Below are 21,384 nucleotides of genomic sequence, written 5' to 3' on the forward strand. Positions count from 1 at the left end.
TTAATTGAAGAGGTGCCTTTTTATTTTATTTTGCACAACAGTGGCATTTTCAGGTAGCAGAGGATACCACAAAGTTGGTCACTACACGCCTTAAGCACTCGAGGACAAACTTCATCTGGTCCCTTGGTTTTTTCTGTGTGTAGCCACAGAGTGATCAGATCAGTTCAGTTCAATGTGTTAAAACTGAAAACCTCAAATGGGAAAGTAAAGTGTTAGCAAACCTTTATGATGCCCTGTAAGTGACACTAAGGTGTTATTGGACATATTATTGATGGCCTTGAGTTGTCTTCCCTCAATGGATTTTATAAAGAAGCCTCAGTAACTTGGACAGTAAGACACCGTGGTTTATTTTTTGTTTTATTTATGGACGTCACAGTTTTTATTTACAACATGAATATCTATGCTTTCTGTACATAGCAGTTTATTTACATTGATTAGTTTCAAGAGGAACAAATGGCATAAAGGAAAATCGTAGTAAAAAAACAGGTTCACACTGTTTTCAAGGCAATTCCTCCTTTTTTATGCTTTTAAAGTGGAAGGCCACAATATAACATTTATATTAGCTGTACAATTTGGTTTAGTGGTTGCAGCATAGACCCATGCCAGATAAAGGAAGGAAAGAAGGAAGGAATCAAGCTAGCATCTGGAAGAGTGAAGTGGCATACATCATGTACTGTAGCCATGTTTGAAAGACTTGGTACTAGGTCTGTTTGCTTAATCTAAACAGAACAGTTACAGGCAGGAGGTTTTAGAGAATCATTTTCTGAAAAGCTGCCCTACTGAAAAGAAGTGTCTTGCCCAAGTGTAGACAGATGCTATGTCATTTTCTAAACATAATTGAATGTTCCTATTTCAGTGCTTTGTAATGTCTTGTTGTCCTTGCTGATTCTTTGAGAGGCTTATAATGGAAGTATCAGTCACTTGGGAATTTCCATTTAATCCTGCTGGTTGGTGTGATAAATAAAACTGAGGGTATCATTAAGCTGGTTCCCCTGTATCGCCTTTCGATTTGGGTTCTTGCCACCATACTGAATATAAGGATTCTTCATAGTCTCCAAGACCATCAAACTCTGCATCTGGAGACTCAACAGGTGGCACAGATGACATCTCGGGGCTCACCACTCCCTGGATGGAAGAAGAGATCAATCAGAAAAATACACACTTTTATTGCCTGACCAAAAATGATTCGATTTCACAGAATGTGTCATATTTTCAAAGGTCCAAGAGGCCTGCTTTGTAGTAAAAGCTGAATACCATAGCTCATATAAAGGTCCACACTTTACATGCTGCAAAAAGATCACATTTTCTTCTCTGTTGTTGTTTAGCATTTGATACCCACTCAGGGTATAAAATCCTTCATGAACATTTTATGGACACCTGTTTCTACTGCCTTTTTCTTATGATTTACACAGTTTTATTTTCACGTTTTTGCAGGTGCCATGTTTCTGCTTCATTCTTGTGTGTCTGTCGTATTTTGTGTTTTATTAAGATAATAGTCAATCATGCACCAGAATTCTGTTGGCTGTAGTCCCACCACCATATTGCTGTGGCTGTTTTATGCTATCTATTCTCAGATGCGAATGGTTCTGCTGTGTTGCACTAGCAACCAGGACTCCTCCTTTCAGACCCCCTACCTCTTCTAATACCTTGGTGCTAGAGGGTATATCTATACTAATAAAAGGCAAAGCCCTCACTGACTGATTCACTGGCTCATTGACTCACTCACTCACTCACTGACTTATCACTAATTCTCCAACTTCCCGTGTAGGTAGAAGGCTGAAATTTGGCAGGCTTATTCCTTACAGCTTACTTACAAAAGTTAAGCATGTTTTATTTCGAAATTCTACGCGTAACGGTCCTAACGGTCAATAACGGTCGACAACGTCTGCCATGTTGAACTTTCTTATTTATGGCCCCATCTTCACGAAATTTGGTAGGTGGCTTCCCTGCGCTAACCGAAACCAATGTACGTACTTATTTCGGTGGTATGACGCCACTGTCAGCCGCCATATTGAATTTTCCAACGTCACTAATTCTCCAAATTCCCGTGTAGGTAGAAGGCTGAAATTTGGTACTTATTTCAGTGGTATGATGCCACTGTCGGCCACCATATTGAACTTTTCAACAGTCTTTGTTACTTATGGGCCCATCTTCAAGAAATTTGGTATGCAGGCTCCCAATGCTAACTGAATCCTACTTACGTACATATATACGTCCATAGCCTGCAGCTCAGTCACCGTGTGAGGCGCGTTGGGTCCCCATCCCAACGCCTCCCACATTGTTGGCTGCCTGCCTATATAAGGCCTTCCGTCGCTCCAGTCTCTACATTCCCTTCCTTGCTTCGCCACGGGATTCACGTCTCCCTGCTGATAACTACAGCCTTTATATTTAATCCACGGCTTCTCCGCTGTTTTATTGTTCATTTATTACGATTATAGTTATTGTGTAGGTATTTTAGACTTACTTTACATTGTTCAGGTACCCATTTCCTTTATCATTCCAACCGTACCCGCATAAACATGTCTATCGAGGTAATCACCATCGATCAGAGAACTGTCACTTACTGAGTGGTTTCCATGCCCGGAGATGGCACCTATCTTTTCCATTCTCTGTGTTACATATTGCACAGCCATATCAGGCTCACTCTTGATATCTGGAGAAACATTGTGTCTTATGTATTGAATGACTGGGACAGGTTCAAGGTGTGGACTGATGACGGTACAGGAGATAATTATTCTACACAGGAGCACTAGAAGAGTGAAAAGCTTAAGCCCTTCACCTATGGTTCTGCATGTGAGTTGATGTCTGCCGCTGAATTGTTCGGTTGTCTCTTTCAGGTGTACCGAAATGGCCAAATATTTTACACCTTTGGACAACCGCCAATGCCTCTTAAACATCTTAGATTCACAGATTACGATTTCAGTAGTGGACACTTTGATGTTTATGAATGTTTAAACTCTCAAAAGCTGGATGTGAAGTTATCGATGAAACTGGTTGTATACTTACAACGCTTGAAAGATGCCGAATATCATTTAAACACAAGTCCTACAAATACTGTCGTAATTGAAACAAACCATGAAACTCAAACCAATTATGACAATCCAAGCTGTGAGATTTGAAACAAGATTACTGTTCACATGGCCAACTGTACGTTGCATGCTTAAGAGTAAGCTCAATGCACAGCTTGGTCATATTACAACCGGAGGGCCGAACTCACAATGTGGTATACAAAGAGATCCTTAACAAATAATTATTGGTATATTTTCCCTCAGTTTAAAAAGGTTTAATTTTCTTCTTAATAAAACTTTTAAGGCAGTACTTCGCCGCTACAAAGCGCGGGTATTTTGCTATATACACTCACCTAAAGGATTATTAGGAACACCTGTTCAATTTCTCATTAATGCAATTATCTAATCAACCAATCACATGGCAGTTGCTTCAATGCATTTAGGGGTGTTGTCCTGGTCAAGACAATCTCCTGAACTCCAAACTGAATGTCAGAATGGGAAAGAAAGGTGATTTAAGCAATTTTGAGCGTGGCATGGTTGTTGGTGCCAGATGGGCCGGTCTGAGTAATTCACAATCTGCTCAGTTACTGGGATTTTCACCCACAACCATTTTTAGGGTTTACAAAGAATGATGTGAAAAGGGAAAAACATCCAGTATGCGGCAGTCCTGTGGGCGAAAATGCCTTGTTGATGCTAGAGGTCAGAGGAGAATGGGCCGACTGATTCAAGCTGATAGAAGAGCAACTTTGACTGAAATAACCACTCGTTACAACCGAGGTATGCAGCAAAGCATTTGTGAAGCCACAACACGCACAACCTTGAGGCGGATGGGCTACAACAGCAGAAGGCCCCACTGGGTACCACTCAGTGGCCACTACAAATAGGAAAAAGAGGCTACAATTTGCACGAGCTCACCAAAATTGGACAGTTGAAGACTGGAAAAATGTTGCCTGGTCTGATGAGTCTCGATTTCTGTTGAGACATTCAAATGGTCGAGTCAGAATTTGGCGTAAACAGAATGAGAACATGAATCCATCATGCCTTGTTACCACTGTGCAGGCTGCTGGTGGTGGTGTAATGGTGTGGGGGATGTTTTCTTGGCACACTTTAGGCCCCTTAGTGCCAATTGGGCATCGTTTAAATGCCACGGGCTACCTGAGCATTGTTTCTGACCATGTCCATCCCTTCATGACCACCATGTACCCATCCTCTGATGGCTACTTCCAGCAGGATAATGCACCATGTCACAAAGCTCGAATCATTTCAAATTGGTTTCTTGAACAGGACAATGAGTTCACTGTACTAAAATGGCCCCCACAGTCACCAGATCTCAACCCAATAGAGCATCTTTGGGATGTGGTGGAACGGGAGCTTCGTGCCCTGGATGTGCATCCCACAAATCTCCATCAACTGCAAGATGCTATCCTATCAATATGGGCCAACATTTCTAAAGAATGCTTTCAGCACCTTGTTGAATCAATGCCACATAGAATTAAGGCAGTTCTGAAGGCGAAAGGGGGTCAAACACCGTATTAGTATGGTGTTCCTAATAATCCTTTAGGTGAGTGTATATATATATATATAGATATAGATATAGATATAATGTGTGTGTGTGTATGTATATATATATATATATATATATATATATATATAGATATTAGAGATATATATACTGTATATATAATGTGTGTGTATGTATGTGTATATATATATATATATATATATATATATATGACAGCAACACTCATAACAGTGACAAAACAATTACATTGACAATCATGTTACGTTATTTTCAAAATGTTTCCTTTAATTTTTCATTACTTCTTTAACACACTACTTCTCTGCTGCAAAGCGCTGGTATTTTGCTAGTTTATTATATATAATACTAGGGGGCTATGCCCTGCTCGCCCACCCCCGGTTTGGCTATCCAGATATACAATTTAAAGAAATTGTTATTTTCATTTCATTCATTTTTTATTTATTGATATTTGCCAGTAATAAAGCTGTAGTGAATGAGTTATTCCTAACCTCCTGGCTGTGCTATGAACACTGAGGCACATTGTTTATGTAAATCAAACAGACCTACAAGTCCCTAATCTCATAGTCCATGCTGTGGACACTGAGGGGTGCTGTCCTTGTAACCGAAGGGTCATGTGCTCTGGACACTAATCTAGGGCTCTATATGGGCTTTGACTTGCATTGCCTTCCGCAACCATGAAAATGTCACTTCAACTGCCAGTAATCACACTGTAGAAATACAAAAACATTTTACTGTGGGCCTACAACATAAGAATTTGGACAAATTAAGTGTACTGTCTCGAAAAGGACAATGAATAATTTTAATTGAAAAGGGTCGGAAGAAAAGACATGGTCAAGAAATAATTAATTATCAAAGCCCAAAATACTTATTAAAAAATGAAAGATCACAACAAAAGCAGAGTTATACAGTAATATAAAAAAACAAAAAAAATAATAAAAGGTTTGCTCACAAGATCCTAATCTTGGCTAATTTTAGAAAACATGCGCCGGGTCTTATATATGGTCGTTTTGATGATGTCACCCATCACACAATCACAGGGAATTCATACTAACAGGTGGAAAATGGTTGTGTCCCATGAAAACAAATCGGCATTACAGTAAAACTTGAAATCGTTTTCAATTACTCAAAAACATTTTGTACAGCAAAATAAATATTTGCATAAGACCTCTCAGGCAGTTAAAATAAAAAATTGAGTAAGCACAAACCTTGTCCAAATCCTACACCAAACATTCACAAAGCATTTCAGGACGATGCCCATTATAACATGGATGGAGACTGTGTCTGCTAGTCTGTTAGGCTTATTTGATTACTTACTAGCTAAGCTGTCCCAAGGTACTGTCTAACAGTTGTCAAGGTTTGTGACATGTGATTGGTTAGGTCTCAATGGACAAAACAGTTAGCTTAAAAAATAAATGTATAATTTAATTTATACATGTAATTTATTTTTCTGATTGTGTAATATTTTCTGGCTCCTACCTATTTCTGATTTTGCTTGTGTTGTGGCTCCCTCCACATTCAGTCCAGGACATATTTCCTCCCTGCTCCTAACCACCATTCCATGCTCCCTTGATTCTACCACAACTTTCTTCCCAGCCTTGTGCCTCCTCTCCTTGTGCCATATTACCCTTCAGCCTAAGCCATTTCATTCATACTTTAGCTTAATTGCTGTTCTCTTACCTCATCGTCTGATTGCATGTAGTTCTTTATGAATTCCAGCATCTGCCTTTGCATAGTGGTTACATTGAAATATTTCAATGCTTCCTAAAATACAGAACAAGCAAAAAGTTTATTAAAACATAGTTGTCCCACCTTCCAAAGGTGTAGGATGTGTTCTACGTAATAGTAAAGTCAAAATGGAAGTTGACCACCAGAATAAGGGATAACTAAGACAAAAAAAAAAATAAACAAAGACCAAAGTACAAGCTCCCTTAGAACTCCAATGCCCCAACAAACCAGCAGGGTTCAAGTGTCAAAGAAGTATATTTACTGTATCATTCTGTCTTGGTTCCAAATTTGCTAAATCATATTCAAGTGAGGAACTGCCCTGAGACTTACCGTCCTCGGCTTAAAATGATCATCGTCAAGGCCCCACTTCTCCCGGTAAAATCTGTAATACACCATGTTCTGTAACATGATCTCATCACTGGGGTCAAAGAGCAAATAGCTAGCTGCACAGGGGGCAGCATTTTTAATATCATTCACTGGTAAGAGAAACACAGTAGGACAAGATTGTTAATTACAGATAGTTAAGTCAACCTGTCTAGATTTTTTAACGACTACACTGAGCTGTGACTGTGTTTATTGTTGCTGTTGAATGTTCCTATTCTTCTTAACACCTCTTTTTCAAAGCGCTTGTAACAACCTATACCCTCCCACCCGAATCCTCCCCCCTTCCATTCTCAGTTCTTTTTCCACATTATGCTTCACATTCCTTTTAAATCAGCAAACTTCAGACAGGCGGTACAAATTCTAGTATACTAATAAACTTGCATACAAAGCTACATTTCATTCCTGGACTCCTAAACACAGCCTGCATTCTGTGATTATCACTCCCATATCAAAATGTATTTACTTACATTTGTAATAAGAGAACTGAAGATAGTGGAACATGGTGGCCACGAACTTCTCCACAAAGAAGCCTCCCACGTTGGGGACTAGGCTGTTTTCACATTTTATTTTGCACTTGAGGGTATCTGCATAGTGATCTGAAAAGAGAGTGTATAACTTATATCTAATGCCTATTTAGATCACATTGCCCAAGATAATCATTGTGCAGTCCAGCCCCTAAAGTCTAATATAAAATCCTTAAAAAGTAGTTAGAGATAGACTAGTTCAATGTGAGCCTTTCATTCCATTCCCAGCAGCCAGGAATTTGTAAAGAAGGGGAAAGGTTCTGGGCGCAGTGCTGAAGAGTAAGCTCAAAATAGCCAATGACAGCAGGTGGGGACCTCACATTTGACTGCTTGCTGTAGATGTTCTCCTCCTTTACTCTGATGTATTTCAAGAGATGAGGCCTTTTTAGAACAGGGGCTACTTAAAATGCATCTGTTAGTCTCCTACTGCTATGTACGTAACTAGAGCTTAACAAAGGCCTTCTTTGTGTTATATAGCACTTAGTGACTATTAGGTGTATTGTAACAAACCTTTAAAGGCCAAATTCTACAATTTTCTTTTTAAATAAGTAAATCTCAATAGTTAATAGCATCACCTGTCAGATATCTTACTGAATGGAGAGTAAGCTACCCAAACACAGCAAGTTATATTGGCCACAGGCCACACAGCTGCATGATCACATGAATGAGAAAATCGCATTGTAACAACTACTTCCCAGCAAGGCTGTTATAAACATAAGTATGGAATATTTGCTTCAGTGCTTTTAATATCACATGTTTTCTTCCTGTTTGTACTCTTGCTGTAACCTGATCCCTAAACACTGACCCCTTAAAACGCTGTCCTTTGTATTAACACCCACACATGCACAGCACCTGGGATAGACAGCACTCTTGAATGGAGCAAAAACCTTACCTGCCACTGCTGGGTAGAAATCCTTAAATTCCTTCACCTCATAAGCACCTTCACAGCCAGCCAGGCAAAGCTCATAGCTCTTGAAGTATTCCACAAGACACTGCTCCATGTCACGCACACTGCTGCTGAAGTCCCCAGTGTTGTACAGCTTAACTGATTTGATGAATAGACTCTGGCCACGGGTTGGAATGATTCAAAATAATACAAAAATTGAATAAATAACTTTATTAATGTGAGTGTTTATTGTAAATTGGCAAGCATTTTTATTGAAGCAAACTACTTTTCGTCTTTTGTAATTTAAATGTCTTTATTTAGGCAAACTTGCATTATTAATTATTATTATTATTATTATTAATCCATTTTCACATGTGCAAAATTTTAAGTGGGGTAACTGGGCAAATGCACCCTACTTTGGATGTGTAGCTAGCACCCTAAAAGAAGGCCCTTACTCATATCAGGTTAATTTAAATCAGCCTAGCCTGCAAATCACTGGGATTTGGGTGTGAGAACTGCCTTTTGGGACAGTGTCCATGATGGGCTGATATGCTATGACCCTGAACAGATCAAATTTAGAATGCTGTTACTCATTAAAAACATTGTAAGGGTTAGAAATGTTATGTTATATATTGAAATAATAATATTGTCTGTGTTTCCCTGAATACACTCGTTTTTCACTACATTCCAAAAACATACAATTTGCATTAAGTAAATATGGTAGTACTGATAATTGTGCCCTATAATGGACTGGTGGCCCATCTAGAATTGGTCCCTGCCTTGCACCCAGGTTAATCTCAATGTCCTCATTGTCCACTGAACTAAAATACACAAAAATGGATAGATGAAAAGGCAAATAAACAACTAGGCAAATTTCTCAACTACTAATAACATTATATAAGGGTTGCCAAGAAAGTTTTAAAACAAAATTTGCTAATGCTAATAATTTAATCATATATATATATATATATATATATATAGGATATATTTTACACTTCTTATAATTTCTACTTAATCTCCTTTAACATTACGTTTGTGCTAGAATGAAATGAAACATTAGTATGCATCACCTTCTTTGTACTAGTCCAAATCCTTCATTAATACCCCTTTCTTCACTTGGTCAACAACTTCATCATCACTCTTAAATGTTTTTGCCAATGTTTTATGCCACTGAAAGCATCTCTGAGGGCTCCAAAGAGGTCAAAATATGATGATGTAGGATTTGAAGAGCAGTCAGCCAGAGATTTTTTATTACTTCCAGTGTTTTCCAACGTGTGTGTAGTCATGCTTTGTCATATTGAAGGATGATTTTTGTGACTTCAAACTCTACCTATATTCTTCTGAAATAATTTTAATGTATAGATCTGAGTCAATGGTTTCCCTACATGATATAATGTCTACTTAAATCACCTCTCCACATCCAAAAACAGTGTCTATAGTTTCCTTGATGATGGAGTAACCTTAAATGATTTCTGAGCAAAAGTTAAATAATACTATTCAGTTGACTGTCTTTTGGTTTACAGTTCAAAGTTAATAGATCCATGTATTGTCCAAAGTGAACATACTTTTACTTTCAGCCTTGTTACAGGAAAGCAAATATGAACACATCTCTTTCTGCACAGTTGTGCGATCAATGACAGATTTTTGTGGAACCCAATATGCACAGACATTTCAATATGCTGAAGAATTCATATTGTTGTTCTGATGGTGTTGTTCTGATTTTCCTTGTATACTGGGAGCACTTTTTCAAACTTTCTGATTATCCATTGGTTCTGCCAGATCAGTTCACATGCACAATGACGTAGAACTGCAGTGACTGCTGTTGTTGGCTGGGTAGCACAAAGTGCATCAATGAGCTTTGTTTGGCCTTTCTCAGAATCCACAGTTCATGAAGCCATACTTTTATAAACAGCATTGTCTCTCTCTATACATTTTTATCTGTTAGTGATCATTTGTCACAGATTCCTTTTCCGCCATAAGAAATTCAGCAACAAAATGATGTCTACAAGCTTCGAATAACTTTATTCTGAGGGCCTCTTCTATATACAGTAGACTATGAAATAGACTGTTCTGAGATGTTACAGCTGCAAACAGCACATTTCAAATTAACTACAGTGTTAACTTCAGACATTTACTATTATGCTCCGCTTAAGTATAGAAAGCATTGCTAAGTATTTTAAACAATGCTCATAGTATTCATGTATTTTTTAATCAACTTAATTCAGTTACAGGTTTATATGGAGCCTGTCCTGGCAGGGCATGGTTACACCTGCACCTACACTGGGACAATTTAAAGAGCCAATTTACCTAGCCTGCCAGTCTTAAAGATATGGAAGGAAGGTAGATTATAATAAAAAGCCATACAAATGTTGGTGGAACATGCAAACATCAAACTGATAAGAAACAAAGCCAGAATTCTAAACCTGTCTGTTTGAGCTGCTGATCATTATACCAGTGTTATGCTAAGAGAGGGAAATGTGTCTGCAGCTGGAAAGTACATAACTACACAAATTCAAGAAAATAAACCAACATACACATTATGTTGTTGCAATCAGTACACACACCTTCAAGATTTCTGCAAATAAGAATAATTACCTTTTACACTTCACAATAATAATTCAGAATTCTGCAGGATCCCTACAACAACCAGAATTCAAAATTCTTATAGCTCTAGGAATGAAAGAGTTCTTAAATCTTTTGCTCTTTACCCTTGGGAACCTAAATCTGTAGCCTAAGGCAATAGCTGAATTTTAGAAAAAATAGGGTGTCTACTGTTTGACAAAATTGAGTCAGCCTTTTTTAACTTATTTGTGGTATGGCACAGTAACAAAGGGTTGCTGCAAACCAATAATTTTGCTACTAATGTTGACAATATTGTTTAGACAGCTTTTATGTTAATGATAAAGTTGCCAAACCAACATGTAAACAACACACATGTAACATTAGAATTTAAAGATTTATAAAAAGGGTTTTGTCCACTTTAAACAGTTTTCTGCCCTTTGCTATAATAAATACCAAATAATGCTCCATGTCAATAAATTAAATTGGGCAACTCTGATATGCATTTGTTTATGCAACAATACCAAATGAGGCCCTTTTATATGAGGATGATTTTATCAGTCTAGTCTTAATATCAAACTATGGAAATAGATCCTTTCTGTCACTTTTGCCTCAGTGATGCTCCTGGGATATGTACGCATGTCTGGTTTTGTCCTCATCTTTGGCTTTTGTCTTACTCACACTCCTCGATGCTATCAGTTCCTATTCTCTCTCTTGCCTATTCTTACATATGTTCAGGCCTTGTTCTGTCAGTGCACCAGTGCAAATTCTTATGCCTGGGCACTGTAGATGCTAAACTAACCTAGCCTAACTTCTTCTTGCCTCTAGGTGGGATCTAATTATAATGAAGAATTAGTGGATTGCCTTTCACAACTTGATCCTTCTGGAACGGTTTACATCATAAATTAAAGGAGCACCCAGCAAATCCATACACAACTGGGATTCTGCTGCTTCCACAGTTAAGTGTTTTATGTGCATAGACTTGTGACGTAGTCACTCCCAAGGTTAGGTATGATGGTATGGTCAGTTGGCACGGGAGATAGAGTAGTGGGGTGTCATTCTGACATATTGATTTCTTTTTGACTTTGTTAAATAAAATTAACAATTGATTGCAAAAAATAATGTAAATTCACTTAACTAAAAAAACACTTTCAAAGCATTTTTTTTATTAAGACACTGACTGTGTTTCCAACTGACTTATGCAGCTAACCTTGAACGGCTTCAGGCTTTTTATACTATGTTGTACTATGTACACATTTATTTATTTCCATATTCTTCCTACATGGTTAACTGCCAATTCTGCAATGGCCATATGCAAATCTGTGAGTTTGTTAGAGCCTCATCCAGTGTCTGTTTCTGGTGTATAAAGTTGTTAGGAATGGCTTCAGCACCTTCAGACCCCTAAATGGAATGGCTTAAAAAATATTACATATTATAATGAAGTGAACCTTGGAGAATTTTTCAATGAAATTGAAGTTTAAAATTAAGATCCAATTTTTACCCATCTGGCTTTGCCATTTTCTATTTTACACGTGGCTGTACTATGACACCTCTGCTTACACGATTTATGTACGTAAAAATGTAGCACATTGGCTAATTTAAAAAATAACCTGTGACAACTTAATGTAATAATGCTAGTGCTAAATCTCTTAGCCTAACACTGGCATAATGATCAGCAGCTCAAACAGACAGGTTTAGAATTATGGCTTTGTTTCTTATCAGTTTGATGTTTACATGTTCCACCAACATTTGTATGGCTTTTTATTAGGGTACTTTCACAACACCAGCTCTTACCTCATATGGGCGCTCTTCCAAGTCAATCAGGTATTCCTCCACATCAAACAATGTCTTAAAGTAATTCATGTTCTTCAACATCATGGGATCCTCAGGGTTTTTCTGTAGAAATGTGTGAGCTGCAGAGACAGCTTTTTCCAGATTGCTGTCCTGTTGATGCAGAACGTGCTAGTTAAAGCTAAGCATACAGAGTTGAACATATCACAAGGAAATAGTCACATCAAAAAGAAACTTTGAAAAACTAGATTAGACCAGTAATACCTACTGTCAATGAATTTGACAAATTAATAAAGCAGGGATCTGTAATCATTGTCTTGGAGAGCCACAGTGGCTGCACGTTTTCATTCCAAATAGTTTCCTAATTAAAAGACAGTCCCTGCTGATAGTGTTACTTGGTATTTATATATGGCTTGTTAGTTCTTTCATGCTTCCAAGACCAATTTTATTTACATTGTAGAGTTTCCTTTTCTGATAACATTATCCATATACTTTGTAGACCAGTACAGATTTGCACTTCACAGTCTCTCCCTTTTTCCCCCAATTTACTAACACATGATTTATATTCAGAGCTTTAAATGGAACAAAGTTAGCTGGATAGCTGGTGCTTTCTTTATTTGCATTTCTTATTAGCTGGACGCTAGGTATGAAAACAGGAAACAAATAAAACCTAAATGCAGTTATTTGAAACTAAAATTGATATTTAAGGTTTCTGAATCGTAACAAATGAGTTAATGAAAATTTAGCCCAAAAAACATATTGGTTTAGCAGGCAGTAAATGGTGTAAGAGCCAATTGTTAATTAGTTAGGTTATATTAAGTTGATAGAAGTACTTTCTTAGTTATGTTAAAATGTTTCCCTATGTATTAGTGAAAATTTAATGGCAGGTTCTATTAACTCCTACAAGCTAAATTGTAAATGGAATATTCTGATTATTTCTTGTCATTCTGACTACAGACTAGTGCAATTTAAGATCTGCCTTGCAGTTGGTAAGGCATACAGTTTCAAACCATACAGAACATATTGAACACAATGAATGTACTGAACATACTGAGGTACTAAGGCAAAGCCCATGTAAGTTTTCCAAAGAAAAGTAACAACCTTTAAGTATAGAAAGTAACAGACGTTCAACAGGTGAAAGCTGTAATGAAACAGAACAGAAACCATTTTGTCCTTTTTGCCTTTTATTCTGTATGGACAGTAATTGAGTTTGACTATGCTGGACACTACCTTGCCAACTCAGCAGTAGCCTGACTTTGAGAACCTGAAAAAGGCACAGCTACAAATGGGTTCAAATATAAAAAAAAAAAAACTAATTGAAATGAAAATCTGCAGCCACTGCGGCCTTCCAGGATTGTAATTGATGACCACAGCAATACAGACTGTAGGTGGAATGAATAAAAAACCGAGGATAGACTTAAAACATCGAATTTTCTCCAGCCTCGTTTGATCCCAGGTGCGGGCAAAGTGTGATATTACTAAAGAATGCAGTGTGTATTTAGACCTCTTAAAACTGAATAATATTTGGTATAAATATGAACACAATCCTGCACATGGCTGCTTGCCGCAGGTCGTGGAGAGAAGCACACACATTTTTGTTTTTTTATTTAGCAGACTCGGGAAGGTCTCCTACCTCATTAAATTGCCCCCCGCTGACGCTCTGAAAGTTAGGGGGACGTGGCAACTTGTTACAATTTTGTTTCCCTTTTTTGCCTGCCAGGGGGCACCCGTGTGCAGGCCAAAACAGACCCGTAAAAGATGAGGGCTACTGATCCAGTAGTTTGCTGGAACACCTTTGGTTAATCGGCGAATTAAAAATCAGACAGGAAGCATCGCGATTCGCTTGTATGGTCCGACAGTCTGTGGCGCTCACTCGGGAAAGCTGAGCGTTGAGCTACTGGGGCGATTCGGATCGCTGAGGACACTGGGGTTAAAATGAGTAACATTGCTCCAGCCATGTATGTGTAAAAGAAAGAAAGAAAGACGTTGTTAATCAAATTGTACGACTCTTAAAAGGAGCGAGCAAGAATCAAAAAAGGGCGTGACTTACACAAACTTAGACGATATTAACTTCGGTATTTTTAGTAAACTCTAAACACGTTATATGTGCTCGACGCGCCCTAGTTTAAATACCCCCGTTAAAAAGCGTGTAGCGTTTCTCGTGCTTTCCATACCCACCTGGAAGTTGGCATACTGAAGATAGCGGTAGGGGACCCGGGCTTCAAACGCGTCTAGGATCTCCTTCCTGGGCTGCGTGACAGAGAAAACTGGAAAGCTGCTTTTGCATTTCTTCAAGCAGGACGCCCGCTGGAGGACGTGGCTGAAGACCCGTAGCTCGGAGTCGGTAAACTGGATCTCCTCCTGGCGCCCTGCAGAGCTACAGTTCTGGTGGCAGAACGCTTGGCAGTCTTTCAATAACCTGTGGAGTCGCAGGCTGCTCTCCAGGTAACGGATAGCCTCCTTCCAGTTCTGAGCCTGGTACTGGTCCAGTGCATAGCCGTAGGCGCTCTCCAGTGGCATTAACTCATTGGCGGGGAAGCTCCTGAAACTATATTTTTCGTACTGCGCCCGGAGGACCACGAGAAGTCCCACAAAAACACACGCGATGAGCCGCGGCTCCGCGCCACGCAGTGCCATGTTGCTTCGTGTCTTTGCTCCTTGTGTCAGAAAGAGATGGCCATGCCTCCTCGCACGTACACTGAAGGACTCGGGGATGAATGAAGGAATTTTGGAAAGTTAAAAAAAAAAAAACCTGGAGCTTTTGAAGAACTGGCAGGCCCTCTGCATATCCTTGTCTCCGATGGGTCCTAGAGCCCGTGTGATCTTAATAAGCCTGAGAATTGTCAGGGAATGCTTAGAATTTCGTTTTTAGGACCCTAATGGTTATCAGCTCTTGGGCAATTTTTGAAATCCTCGTTGTTACTTTTCTCGATGACTTTTATATATACAATTTGGTCATTTTTAATGTTATTGTGCTTATCATTCCGATTGCAGTATCTAGACATTAAACTGCAGTGACACACAATTGATTGTTGCTAGCAAGGACCCTACTGCCTGATGAAATGGAAGCGAATGTGTTTAAAAGCGGTAAACTGGGATTGGGAAAATCATCTGCACAGTAATTAAAGTAAATAAATGCTAGACGAACACTGATCATAATCAGAATTTCACCACTTGTAAGATAATCAGGATGCAGACAGTAGCAGCATGAGCCGTCTATTATATGAACCTGCTTTCCTAAAATAGGTTCGTAGCGAGCCGGAGCCTACTGCAGCAGCTTTAAAAACCAGAAGACCTGCCTGTACGGGGCACATGGCAATGACTGGGCAAATGAACGTAACACTGTATTCTGGAAGTATAATTAAGAAATGTATGGTATATTGGCTAGACAGATGCTACTCTTGAGTAAAAGACATGTGACAATTTAAAGGACTCTGAAAGCTTAAGGAAATTTATTCCCTGGTCTGATGAGACAGAAATTGAACCACTTTGGGCGAAACTCCAAACACTATGTCTGTTGAAGACCAGGCGAATGCTCATCATCTGTCTAATACCACCCCCATGGTGAAGCACGGTGGTGGTAGCATCATGTTATGGGGATGCTTCTCATCCACAATGGCAGGGAGCCCATTCAGAATTGTGGGAAGGATAAATGCAGCCAAATTCAGAGCGGTCCTTGATGAAAACCTGCTCCAGAGTTTACTCCACCACAGATAGGACTTTTCAGCATGACAGTGATTTGGAGCATGCAGGCAGGACAATGCTGGAGTGGCTTTGCGACAAGTGTTAGACTGTCCTTTAGTGTCCCAGGGAAAGCCCAGCTTTAAAAAGCATAGTACATCTGCCGAGAGACCTGAAAATGGCCGATTTCAAACTGTTCTCATCCAATCTGATGGAGCCTGACAGGATTTGCTAGGAAGAAAGGGATAAATTGCCCAAATGCAGGTTGGCATAGCTTGTAGAGATCTATCCAAGATGACGTAAAGCTGCAATTGCTGCCAAATGGTCTTATACAAAGTGCCGAACTAAGGGTCTGAATACTTCATTGAATTATAGTTTCAATTTTAGATTTTTACTAAATTCACAAACCTTTCTGAAAATATATTTTTACTTTGTCACTATGGGTTACTCAGTAGACTGATGGGTAAAAATAGCAGATGAAACCATGTAAAATTAAATGTACAACATAATAAAGCTGCGGTGGGCTGGCGCCCTGCCCAGGGTTTGTTTCCTGCCTTGCGCCCTGTGTTGGCTGGGATTGGCTCCAGCAGATCCCCGTGACCCTGTAGTTAGGATAAGGCGGGTTGGATAATGGATGGATGGACATAATAAAGTGTGCAGAAAGTGAAGGGGTCTGAACACTTTCTGAATCCACTGTATACATTCATTTTTGACCAGCCATATGTAAAACCCCTAAACACATGCAGACTTCACAATATGCCTTTCAGTTTAAAACATCCCATTTTATGTCCTTCTTATTCCATTTTCAGGTCAAAGGAGGGTGCAAAGCAGAAACCAGCCCTGTAAGGAGCACCCAATAATCACCCATACTGCACCAGCTGGCTTAGAGTTTTTGTTTGAGAAAATGAGCAATTTCAATTTTGGTAAAATAACATTGAGCTGTAGGTACTGAATCTGAAGAGCTAGTTAATAACTAATTAAAGAATCAGAATTTCAATATTTTTAATGAAGACCAATAAAGCATAGCAAAATAAAAATATAAATTTTAATAGGACAGTGTATTCACTACATCTTTTTGACTATAGCAAGAAATAAAATGTACAGTATCAAGTCCAGAAGATAACCACAAAATAACTGTACAGTTTCATATATACTGTATTATGTTATTAGAGAAAACAATTGGAAACTGAATTTTCATTTTTGGTTTTATTAGGCTTTATGAACAAATCACAGCAAGTAAAAAAAAATCTAAAGAAACATTCCTAAACATTCATATTTAAAATTATAATAAATCATATTCATTACCTTTTAATGATTATGAAAAGAGAATTTTTAAAGTCTGAATTTGGGCTGTGCTATTTATTGTAGAGATAAGCAAAATGTCAGTCAGTGTCCAACCTGCTACTGTATATCCTAACACAGGGTCACGGGGGTCTGCTGGAGCCAATCCCAGCCAACACTGGGCACAAGGCAGGAAGCCAGCCCACTGCAGGGCACAAACACACACACACACCAAGCACACACTAGGGACAATTTAGGATCCACAATGCAATGTCTTTGGACTGTGGGAGGAAACCAGAGCACCCCCATGCAGACGCGGGGAGAACATGCAAACTCCATGCAGGGAGGACACAGGAAGCGAACCCAGGTCTCCTTACTGTGAGGCAGCAGCGCTACCACTGCGCCGCCTTTAAGCAAAATGATTCATGCAAAATGGAATTCACAGTAAAACTTGCAGTTTAACTTTACAGAAATATTTGTGAAAAAAATTATAGTTTCAGAACCAACAAATATTGAGCATATATTTTTATGTCACCTGTACTCTTTTCCTCCATTTGTTTCTTCTTCTTAATTGCCTTAATTGGCTAATCCTATTTTAATATGGGGTTACTATTTTCTTGACTAGACTTCTCCAATAGAGATTTTGGTGTACATTTAAGGCATGGCAAAAGTTTATTCTGGTGCAGAACATGAAAGGGAAGGCAACTAGAGAGCCCCAACCTGCAAGCTCTTCACAGCTGCTAAAATCCATTAGCTTGGGCGTGTGGCCACCAGTGAGTCTCCAGAAGGGTCCTGGCATGGATCAACATATAAAGCTGGGAAAGTCAGTGCAAAGGAGCAGGCAGTGTGTGAGGCAGATAAGAGTACATGGAGGCGCATGAAAGGGGCAGTGGATGTCACAGCAGCATCTGAGGGTGGCCAAGTTTGAGGAAACGACGGTTTTGGTCACAGAATAACCCTCAGAGAGCAATATTCCTTGATTTACTCCTCAAACAACTTTATAAATCCTCAACTCATATTTAGTGAGTGTTCCATTCTGCAATTGCAAAATCAAATGGAAATGTACATTTTAGTGGCAGTTTTGCAAAACTGTGTGCATATCGAGATTCTGCTGTCTCGCTCGTCACTAACTATAAGTAGGTAGTCAAACCTTGCATAGAAACTTAGATGGAGACCACTAGATGGAACACACAAAAATAAGGTGGAACACAAGCTCAATCACTCAGTTACAAAATAAGCAATGGGGAGATAATCGAAATATTCCCTACCAGTCTCAAAAATGTATTAAATAAACAGAGCTACATTGAAATTCTGTGCATCAAAAGAAATGTTTGCTTTTCCACAAAGGTTGGGCAAAAATGTGATTGCTTATAAGCATAAGGAATGTGGCACAGTATGCACTATTTACAAGAGCTGACTTTGTAGATATAGGATGCAGTCTGAATTGTGACAGTGGTGTGGTGTTTTCTCCAGCTGGTCCATAGTGTTTACTTTATTATGCATCTTACGATATTAGCAACTCTTGTTAAACTGCTGTTAATTAAAAGGAGCTCGGTTCTCTGACCTAGAGAAATGCAAACATAAGGGGTAAGTGTGATTGGAGCTAAACTGTCAAAAGTAAAGGTGGTCCTTCAGGGCGATGCCATAGGGAGCCCATTTTTGGTTTCCAAAAGAACAGTCCACAAAGGTTTCAGAAATGACCTTTATTATTTAGATCTGAAACAGGTTTCATAAATAACCATGAATAGATGATCATAGATTTGTGAAACACCAATGGGTTCATGATTTTAGAAGGACTGTTTACTGCATACAATAACAAAGGCTAAGTTTATTTGCTCTTAGTAACCTGTAGCCTATTATACATCAAAGACTTATGTTTTGTCCACATATTAAGAACACTTTCAAAGTCCAAAGAATTCATTTTATCTGTGTGGGAGTCTTCCCAGCTTTGTTAAGCAAATGGGTTACGAGAAACCACACAATGCAGTAAATTGACACTTTAGAAGCAGCATTTTTAAGTGTACTTTATAGAGGGCAAAGAACTTGATGTCTCCATTAGATCTTTAATATTCATAATGTGGGTTTAAGAAATGGAGATAAGGAGAATGAAATGAGTTCAATGCAAATATGAAGTCAAAACAATATTTTGTGTGTACTATATACTGACTTATTCATTTCGCCTGTGTTGCACTTAATCAATTGAATTATACCCAGTTTTGATTCATATATTGGGTGACTTTTCAAGCTTTACTTCCACCATCCCAGGACAGGGTTTCAGATGCTGCCTTAGATAGGTTGCTGTAGGGTCAGGCTTTAGCCACATGTACCTCTGCTTTGAAAATACAGTAGATTTTTAAATATGTAATATTTCCTGAGCACAACAAAATTAAAACAAGAATGGCTGTGAAAATACAGAAAATGGCAATGTGAGTGCCGATGAAAAGCTTATCCTGCTGCCACAATGCAGATTCTATATTTTAGTATCAAATGTCATAACCTGTTAACTCCTGCAGTCCAAAGACATGCAGATTAGGCAGGCTGGTGATGTTAAACCGGCCCGTGAAGTACAGTGTATGCACAAAGTATTCAGACACCTTCTATTTCTGCACACTTCATTGTGTTGGAGATTTAATTTTAAATTGATAAATTTGTCATTTTTACCCATCACTCTACACGCAAAATCAAGTACTGACAAACTGAAACCATGTTTTCAGAAAGGTTTAATAAGTTAGTCAAAATCAAAACACTGAAATCTCTCCTTCATATACTGTAAGTATTGTGGTGCCCAAAGGCACATACAGCTGCCCTAACCCCGACACAGACAGGTAAGACACAGGTTTTAGTCCACACAGCACACGGTTTATCAACACTGTTGCCTTCACAGCACACAAGCACAAACAACACAGTCCTTCTGCTTCCCCTCCCCTTTAAGAGCTTTGTCTTCCTTCTCCCGAATCTCACAATTGAGTGGTGGTGGCTGGCTCCTTTAATAGGCCACCCAAAAGGAGTCCAGGTACCCAATGAGAATCTTCCAGCAGCACTTCCACCACACCAGGAAATATCCCTTTAAAAGTCCAGGCACCTCCTGGCGGCCATGACCCTGCTGCCAGACAAGGGGGCTGCCCTCTGTTGGTCTGGGGTGGAAACAGTCTTGCAAATACTCTCTCCCCTAGACCTTCCATACTCAGGTCGTCCCAGCCAGGTAAGGGCTCCGGCCATCTGCCACAGTTTTCAGACCCTTAATCCAGTATTTTGTAGAAGCCCATTTGGCAGCAATTCCATCTTTGAGTCTTCTTCAGTCAGTTCCTTCTGGTTTTGACCACATGGATTTGGGCAGTTTATCCATTTCTGAAAGTGTGAATACTTTCTGAATCCAGTGTATGTTTTATGCCTTCCCTATTGCAGAAAAATCAGGCTTTAGTGATGAAGAGATTTTCTCTTTTATATTGACTTGATAGCTTTGTGTTCTCTTACTACATGGAATCTACAAAACACAAGAACATTTGCAGAAAGTGTGTGGGTCTGAACAGTGTGTGAGTTCTGTGTATCGGTGTGTGCTTATTCAAGGTACAACAGACTGGGAACCTGTCCAGGTATTGTTCCTGCCTGACACCAAATGCTTGCTGAGATAGGCTCCAGCTTTCTTGCGACATGTTGTGGCTAATCGGGTTTAGAAATTGGATACATCATAGATGGATGCGTGTCCAGACGTGTAAGTCTTGGACGAGAATCAGCTAAGGACTGTCCGGCAGTCCGGCATTGTGGGTTTAAAAGTCCTCCAGCTCAAGATACAATTGACAATTGTTGCTGCTGGTGGTGGAAAAGTCCACCTCAGCAAGCCACGGTTCGAGGGCTGCAACGGTGCAGAGCTCGGCTGACACTGATATATTTGTATGCATCCGTTCTCCACGGTTGGACTGTTTAGGACCTAGAAGTCTATGCTCTCTGGTTCTTGGTATCCGTGTAGCACTTAAAGAAAGAACTCTCTAACCCGTCTCTGTTTTA

At 39.2% G+C, this 21,384-nt stretch overlaps 1 protein-coding gene across 1 annotated transcript; it reads right to left on the reverse strand.

The window, feature by feature from the left end:
• Positions 1-341: 341 nt before the first annotated feature.
• On the reverse strand, positions 342-15,206 carry p3h4 (prolyl 3-hydroxylase family member 4 (inactive)). The gene is made up of 7 exons (XM_039740022.1): positions 14,596-15,206; positions 12,421-12,570; positions 8,074-8,245; positions 7,125-7,253; positions 6,604-6,749; positions 6,226-6,309; positions 342-1,125 (listed from the first exon to the last, which is right to left on the reverse strand). Exons 1-7 carry the CDS (start codon positions 15,052-15,054, stop codon positions 979-981), a joined length of 1,287 nt encoding a protein of 428 aa, XP_039595956.1. The 5' UTR covers positions 15,055-15,206; the 3' UTR covers positions 342-978.
• Positions 15,207-21,384: the final 6,178 nt, after the last annotated feature.

This window comes from Polypterus senegalus, chromosome 17 (genome assembly GCF_016835505.1).
Source record: "Polypterus senegalus isolate Bchr_013 chromosome 17, ASM1683550v1, whole genome shotgun sequence".
NCBI classification, from domain to species: Eukaryota; Metazoa; Chordata; class Cladistia; order Polypteriformes; family Polypteridae; genus Polypterus; species Polypterus senegalus.

What these genes read in the sequence shown, in the direction of transcription:
- p3h4 (XM_039740022.1), bottom strand. Translation starts at nt 15,054, where the DNA reads ATGGCACTGCGTGGCGCGGAGCCGCGGCTCATCGCGTGTGTTTTTGTG. An exon ending in TTCAGTATGCCAACTTCCAG is followed by an intron (nt 12,571 to 14,595) that starts GTGGGTATGGAA and finishes CTGCATCAACAG; the next exon opens with GACAGCAATCTGGAAAAAGC. An exon ending in ATCATTTTAAGCCGAGGACG is followed by an intron (nt 6,310 to 6,603) that starts GTAAGTCTCAGG and finishes TCTGTATTTTAG; the next exon opens with GAAGCATTGAAATATTTCAA.